We start from the raw sequence: 7,715 nt of genomic DNA, 5'->3' as shown, positions 1-7,715 counted from the left end.
TAAGTGAAGTTTGCTTGTGCAAGTATGGGCTTCTAGGTTTCATGTCCGTGTCAGCAGTTTCCAGACAACGTCACCTACCAATTATGCTTTCATTAAAAAAAAAAAAAAAAGTTAGATTTTCCTAATATTAATTCAATAGGGTAAATAAATAATCTCTGCTGAAAGGAAGTCACAATGTATATTTTACATAGAAATGAGTGTTCCTTGAGGACTGTGAAAAACCTGCCAACGGGGATTTTAATGGAAATTAACGTCCTTAAAAATAGCATCAGAGCTGCAGATACTTATTAAATGAAATTAAGTACATTTGGACAATTTTCATGCATTGTTCAACAAAACTGAAACTGAGCCTGGGAAATTCATAAAGAAACATGAGGCAAACAAACAGCACTTTGTTAAATTCTAAAAACTACATTTGTGAAATGAAGATACAACTGGGTGGTGATGGTGCTGACAGGGACTAACCTACTTACAGCCATGCCCTGTAGCCTGCCATTTTCCCAGAAGAAACTTCATGTTCTAATTATCTATTGTGATTTTTGCTCGCTTCTACTTTTTATTGACAGAAGCCATAAATTTTTCAGACATGAATCAGTCCCTATGAAGTCTGATTTACATCTCGCTAATGCATTACAGCTACTTATACTGTTACATACATGTCAGATTGCTTTTGTCATAACAACAAAAAAAATCCTTTGATGTGTTTTGTAAACAATTAGAATCTATTAGCATACTTCTGGTCACTTTAAGATACTATAGATATCCTATTAAAGGAAACATAAGTCTAATAGTCCCAAACTTCTGAGTGAACTGAGAATATATCGATTTTAAAACTAATCAATTTTTTACACTTTCTTTTAAACAGGGGGAATGCATGTGAGGAGCAGTGATATGAAGAAACCTTCGCGAAGGTCATGTAAAGGAAAACTTGGCTAGTGGGGAATCTCCTTCCAGAATAGATTGCAACCACTACCTTCCACTGAAATAGTTGCACAAGGTGAATAAATTATGATGGTACTTCTAAGTATCTGCCTTTAAAGGACGTTTTTCCTCATTGCCCAGCACAGCGCAGGGACCAGTTGTCATGAAAAGGATGCAGTGCGTGCAAACTGCTTAAAATTTTTGCATAGCAACAGGAAAACCAGAATTGCTTTTCAGGCCGTTGAGGTGCTCATCGGGGCGATCCCCCCACCAGAAAGAGGTGAGGTTTTCGGCGGGTAAGCTAGTGCAGTTAGCCCTGAGCAGCCGGAGGCGGCAGAGCCGCAGGATGGATCCTCCAGGGAAAGGAGAAGCGCGGGTTTAGCCCCGGAAACCAGAGACAGCCCCGCCTGCGAGAACGGCGGCTCTGAATATTAAGCCGGAGAAGCGGGGGGGAAGCCGGCAAGGGGGAGCGGGGCCCGGCCGCGGGAAGCTGAGCGCTCTCCGGTCTCCCCCGCAGGTGATGGCCGTTCCGCTGCGGCCGAGAGCCCTCCGCACGGGCGCGGCGCGCCGCCGGTGCAGCTAGCGCGGCTCCATGGAGGGCAGCGGCGCGGCGGAGGCGGAGGAGAGCGGGGCCGGGCACGGCGCCCCGCCGCCGCCGCCACCGCCCACCCCGGCCGCCCCCTGCGGCTTCAGCTCCTCCCTCTGCTTCAGCGCCGCCGCTGCCGAGCCGCAGCCGCCCGCCGCCGGCGGCCGGGTGGTGGAGAGCCAGTGGGAGATCAACAACGCCGCCTGCCAGCCGGAGGAAGAGGAGGAGGAGGCGGTGGGGACGCGGGACCGGCCGGCGGAGGAGCCCGACCTGGTGATCGAGGTGTCGGGGCGTCGCATCCGGGCGCACAAGTCGGTGCTGGCGGCCAAGAGTGACTACTTTCGCGCCCGCGCCTCACGGGACGTCCTGCGGGTGAAGGGGGTGAGCTACGGGGCGCTGCGGCTCCTCATCGACTACGTGTACACGGCCCGCATGGGCGAGGTGCGGCACGACAACCTGGCCGAGGTGGTGAGCGGCGCCCGCGTCCTCCAGATGCCTTGCGCCCTGCACTGTGCCGCCGAGGCCATGCGCGCCCAGCTCCGCCTCGACAACTGCTACCAGCTCCTCTGCCTGGCCAAGAAGCAGCGGCTGGCGGAGCTGCGGGAGGCCGCCTACCGCTTCATGAGCGACCACTACCTGGAGGTGCTGCGGGAGCCCAGCGTCTACGGCCGCCTCAGTGGCACTGAGCGGGACCTCATCCTGCAGCGGCGCATGGAGGCTGGCCGGCCCTGCTTGCTGGTGGCCGAGGTCAGCGACGCCTTCGAGCGGCCAGGTGGCGGCAGCCGGCCGCAGAGCCGCGAGAGCAGCCGGCCGCAGAGCCCCTCCTCCGTGGTGTCGCTGGAGGAGAGCGGCTCCCTCATCCACTGCTACCAGGAGGCCAGCGGCGAGTGGAGGGTGCTGACGCGCCTGCCTGAGGAGGCCAACGCCAAGGGCTGCGCCATGTGCGTCCTCCACAACTACCTCTTCCTAGCAGGGGGCATTGCGGCGGGGCCAGTGGGCGGCGAGCCCCGGGCCCGCCTTTCCGACAAGGTCTTCTGCTACAACCCCCTCACCGACACCTGGAGCCAGGTGCGGCCGCTGGCTCAGCCCCGCTCGCAGCTCAAGCTGCTGGCCCTGGACGGTTACCTCTATGCCGTGGGGGGTGAGTGCCTCTTCACCGTGGAGAGGTACGACCCACGGGCCGACCGCTGGAGCCCTGTGGCACCCCTGCCCAAGGGTGCCTTTGCAGTGGCTCACGAGGCCACCACCTGCAACGGGGAGATCTATGTGTCGGGAGGCTCCCTCTTCTACCGCCTGCTCAAGTATGACCCCAAGCGTGATGAGTGGCAGGAGTGCCCTTACAACAGCAGCCGCCGGCGCTCTGCTGACATGGTGGCCTTCAAGAGCTTCATCTACCGCTTCGACGTGAGCAGCGGCCGTGGTGGGGAGCAGGGCCCAGGCGGTGGGACTGGCGGTGGTGTTGAAGTTTTCCGGTACAACACGGTGGCCAAGCGCTGGAGCCAGTGCGCCAGCCTGCGGCCCAGCGGTGGCCCCATCCAGCCCTTCCGCTGCGCTCCCTTGGGCAACACCATCTACTGCGTCAACCGGACCGGCACCCTCCGCTTCAGCCTAGCCCAGGACGGCGAGGTGGAAGCGGATGGCGGGCTCAAGGGCACCTTCGACAGGGAGCTTCTTAAAGCTCCCTTGGATGCCAAGGGTGTCCTCCTGCCCTTCGTGCTCACCCTGCCCGAGAGGCTGGACAAAGCAGGGGACCAGGAGGGCTCCCTCCCGCTGTGAGGTGGCCAGCCTGGCTCTGGCTTCCCAAGTGGGGAGCTGGGTTGCAGCTGTGGGGGACTCACAAACTCCCCCTTACAGAGGGGACCCTCTCTGGCATGTCTGCAGAGAAAAGGGGCTCGCCCTTTCCTCCTCTCTGCTCCCAAGATGTTGAGCTGGAGCCGCTTGGTTGTAACTCGGTTGTAACTCTTCTCGTGTTTGCTGTGCTTTGTGTGAAAAGCCAAGCACATGAAAGGAAAAGCTGCTATAAAGGATAATCTCTGGATTATGTTTGTGCCAATTCCCCATCTGAGAAAAACTTTTTTACACCTGGATTTCTAAAAAATTCCTGACAACAGTGTTGTAACGGGATGTTACTGTTAGTGTTGGCCGCGTGTTTACACGTTGCAGTCTGGGCTGAAGCCTTTTCTGCCATTTGTTTTCTTTCTCTCCAGGATGATACCAAGGGATAAACACTGCTGGCAACATAGCTTAGCTGTGTTTGTTTTTATGTTAAACCAACTATTTCCTGTGTTAGAAAAGTATAGGAAGAACATCTCCATCACAGCCTTTCATTTCTGGTGCAATAGATGGTTTAAGGAAGACGTGGCACTGTGTGGTCCCAGGAATTTCAACCACAAATGATTTAACAGATACCAGACTTAAAATTTTAAGTAACATGAATGTGTGCCACATGTTTGTTTTTGGAATACAAAAAAAAAAAAAAGAAAAAGGCAAGTTACCTTTTTAAAATGTGGCATATTATAGCAGATATGAAATGTTGATATGTTCTTTATCTGAAAAAGGCAATGATTCTTGTATAAAAAGACATCATTTTATTACCTTTTTTATCAGAGATTTTAAATTACAACAAAAATGAACTGAAGCTGTTCAGACTGCAACCGATTGACATGACCATGTATGCCACTAGAGTTGGGGGAAATATTTTGTACTTCAGCTGCTCTTTAATTAACTGCAGGTCAAGGAAGATTAACCTAAACCAAATGTAAATTCTTTGAAACTGACTGCAGACAGCTTAAATGTTTCACTGTATGTTCAGTATCCTGTGGCAAGAGGCTTTTCCAACTTAGTGCAAGACCATCAAAGGAGGACATGGAAAATAGGAATGCGCTACACATGTTGATTATATTGTGCACTAGCATGATGTTATTTCCCCGTCTTTTTATTGAGAGACTGCTTTATTTATTTCGATCTAACGATTGCTGTAATCAATAAGTCCTTGTTAATTGCAGTACGTGCTGATGGCGTATGCTGTCATTGGGATTCTGAACCACCCAGGAGCGCTGTTTGTGGAGCAGCATCCTAACGAGACAAAACCATACAAAGCTTCTTCCTGCCTGTGGAAAGTTGGAGCATACTTTTTGTCATGTTACTCAGAACTGGAAAAGTGTAAACCGTCTACGCAGACTATATTGAAAAGGGCACATGCATTTATTTTATACATTTTATATAAAAAAATCAATAGGCAAGGCAAATGTTTTAGCTTTATGGTAAATCACTGAGAAACCTTTTCTGAAAAAAAGAACCAGTGTTTTTGCTATTGATAATTCAGCCTGGAACTGGCATGGACTGTGGAAGGGAATTGTTTATACTCAAAACTCTAGTGTAGAATCTTATTTTAGAAAGACATAGGGACCCTACATCCAAGAAAGCGGATCTTTTTATGTTTTATTAAGATGTTTCTGTTAAACAGGACATTAGCATTCTTATACGTTATTGCTAGTTCCAAAGGAAGGCAGCAGGCTCTGTCCTAAGAGACACCATCTTCACAAAAGAGAATAGTGAAGTTTATAGATACTTCTTTCCTTCACTTTCATGGGGTTTTTTTTTCCTTTTCTCTGTCTTGCACAGGGTTTTAATGCAGCTGATCTGGTTAGCCATCCTGTAGAAAACAGTCATCCAGTCCTAAAAGTTCTTAGCCAAGCGAGCCTATTCCCTAGGGAGCTAATTAAAGCATCAGCCAGGTGGGAGCTGTAGGCCTGCAGACTGTGACGCTTATCTTAGCCTCAGTACAGGTTGGTGCAGTAGAACTTAGTACCACAGATGGCATATTCGTTAGCGATTCACGAAGAAATTGATTTTTTTCACTGAATGATGGACTTAATTCTCAGACAAGAGTCCTTGGAAATGTTGACTCTAAATTAAATTACAGCATTGTAGCTTGAGCCGGAAAGAAAAATTATGTGTTTGCCTTCATCATCATTTTTATGTTAACTGTAGAAAGTATTTCAAGCTGTGTAGTGAAACACTTAGGTGCATACTTAAACTAAAGACAGAAGCGCTAGGCCAGATTTTGAATTAGTAGAGTCACCAGGCACACACAAGGAAATGTCTGTTTTATTTTACAATACAATACGATTTCATAGTTCAAAATATTATGTAGTATAGTTCTTATACTACAGCATAGTGAGGAATCAAGCCAGCTTTTGCATTCCTATTAATTAAGCATTAATTAAGCATTTTCATTCCTGCTAATGCATGAAAATGCTTCTAAATGAGTTTTGGGAAGTCTCCATGATTTAAGCTGCGAAAATATGCCAGGGACTTTCGGGAAAGAATGTAACATATCCTTTCTGCCAATATTTGTTGCTGTACACCATGAAGAAATACATTTGGAAATAATCTTTACAGTAATAAGCATTCTACAAACCTGCAGTGGTTTGTATTTTTGCTAGCTCCTATTGTTAGAAAAGGTTGAATCAAGTGCTTACCCGCTTTCACTGTTTACACAGTGTAAATGAGGGCAGAGTCTGGTCTTCATTAGTAGCTGTCAGTCAAACCTGTTTCCTTTGTACACTCTTTGCATAATCACAGCCTGATGATTGACGCCAGAGGCATGTTTCTAGCCAGATTTCCTACTCTGTGGCCTCTGTTTCCTCCCTGGTAAGTCTGAGGCAGGTTTGCTGAGAGTTGTTTTTTCCCCCAGTTGCATCTTCAGCGTATCCAAAAAAAACCCCACCAAACTTGGGTACTAAATCCAGAATTTAGGTAGACTTCAGGCATTTGAAGACCAAAATTGTCATCCCAGAACTCTCCAGTTAACTTAAACTGAGCAACCACTGACCCTTTGACATGCAGAGGTGCTGAGCTGTTCCCCTCCACCCATTCAGAACTGCTCACCTCTGGGCGGTTACGCACCTACCTAGCTACCACCTCAACTCCTTTGAAACTAGGTGATGCGCTACCCAGAAGCCACTGGTGTAATATGGTTTTATGGTACAAACTAAAGGGCCAGGCTGCCCTCAGGATGTGTTAGCATATGTTTTGTTTTAGCACAGAGCTATTTTATCTAATAGCCTGAAGGCTACTGTATTTGCATGGGAACATGGAGATAATGTGTTCACTTAGCCTGCAAGGATTCAGTCCACATCTCCCACCGCTTGATTGGCAATGGATTGAAGGACCTCTTGGAGCTAATCCCTGATCTCTAAGTATTTATGCATTTTGTATTGTACATTAATTGGCTAAAAATCTCAGAAATTATCCAGGTAGGTGAATTCAAACCCTCATCCTCACTGAGTGATCTGAGACTAGCTGGAGAGACATAGTCCTCTCTGCTGTCTTTCTTCTCCATGAATCTCACAGCCCCCTCTCCCACTTTCAATAGGACATGCAGGAGATGATAATTTTTCTGCTTCCTCCTCCCTGGAGTACTCCTGTTTTCAAGGTCGTCTGCTAGAGGATGTAGGCTTGAATTCCCTTAAGCTGAGTAAGGACTGAACTCAGGCCTCCCACTTCACGTGTGCGTGTTCTCAAATCTAGATGACTATTTAGAAGAAGAGTATGGGGACCACCTCCTACGGCTCTTTTTCAGGGATGAACCTCATGCAAATCCTCCAAAAGCACACATAGGCCTCTGTACGCTGAGTTCTGGGTAGATTCCAGGCTCCAGCTCCTGGATAGGTAATTCAGGACACATTTAGCACATGCTGGTGCAATTGGGCATGTTTTCTCCTGTGGAAAGCTTTTCCAGATAGGCTCTGTATTTTGGGTTTCCAGTCTGAGGTGAGGGACTCCATGCACTGTACTGGGAGGCCAAGCAGGGAATTTGGATTCTTCTCAGGGGTGACGCCTTGGTAAAGAGGCATTGCAGTGCCTAACATGGAAATGCTTAAAGCCTTCATTGCACCTAAAACTAAATCCCTGCTTCAAAAAAGAAACAAGCCTTCTTAGCAAATGATAATAACAGATGGAACTTTACTATTCCCATCTATTAACCGGTTCTGTAAAAAGAAATCTTAATTGCAGCAAAGACATGTGGACAAATTCTGTTTACACTTGGAAACTAAGTCAAAGGAATAATTGGCAAAAGAATAACCCTATTTGATCAAAACAGGCACTGTTAAGCAACATGGGAAGGATGCTAATCATACCCTATTAATGAATATAATTGTGCAGTAGCTGATGTAAATTCTGTCCAGAAAAAAATTTCTTT

General features: G+C 47.9%; 1 protein-coding gene across 1 annotated transcript; it reads left to right on the top strand.

Moving 5' to 3' along the window:
- Positions 1 to 1,513: 1,513 nt before the first annotated feature.
- Positions 1,514 to 3,876, top strand: KBTBD11 (kelch repeat and BTB domain containing 11). The gene has a single exon (XM_050894729.1). It carries the CDS (start codon positions 1,514 to 1,516, stop codon positions 3,281 to 3,283), a length of 1,770 nt encoding a protein of 589 aa, XP_050750686.1. The 3' UTR covers positions 3,284 to 3,876.
- The last annotated feature ends 3,839 nt before the right edge of the window (positions 3,877 to 7,715 follow it).

Source organism: Gymnogyps californianus, chromosome 3, assembly GCF_018139145.2.
Source record: "Gymnogyps californianus isolate 813 chromosome 3, ASM1813914v2, whole genome shotgun sequence".
In the NCBI taxonomy this organism is placed as follows: domain Eukaryota; kingdom Metazoa; phylum Chordata; class Aves; order Accipitriformes; family Cathartidae; genus Gymnogyps; species Gymnogyps californianus.
Note: the sequence above shows the minus strand (reverse complement) of the source record. Positions and strands in the feature narration are given on the sequence as shown.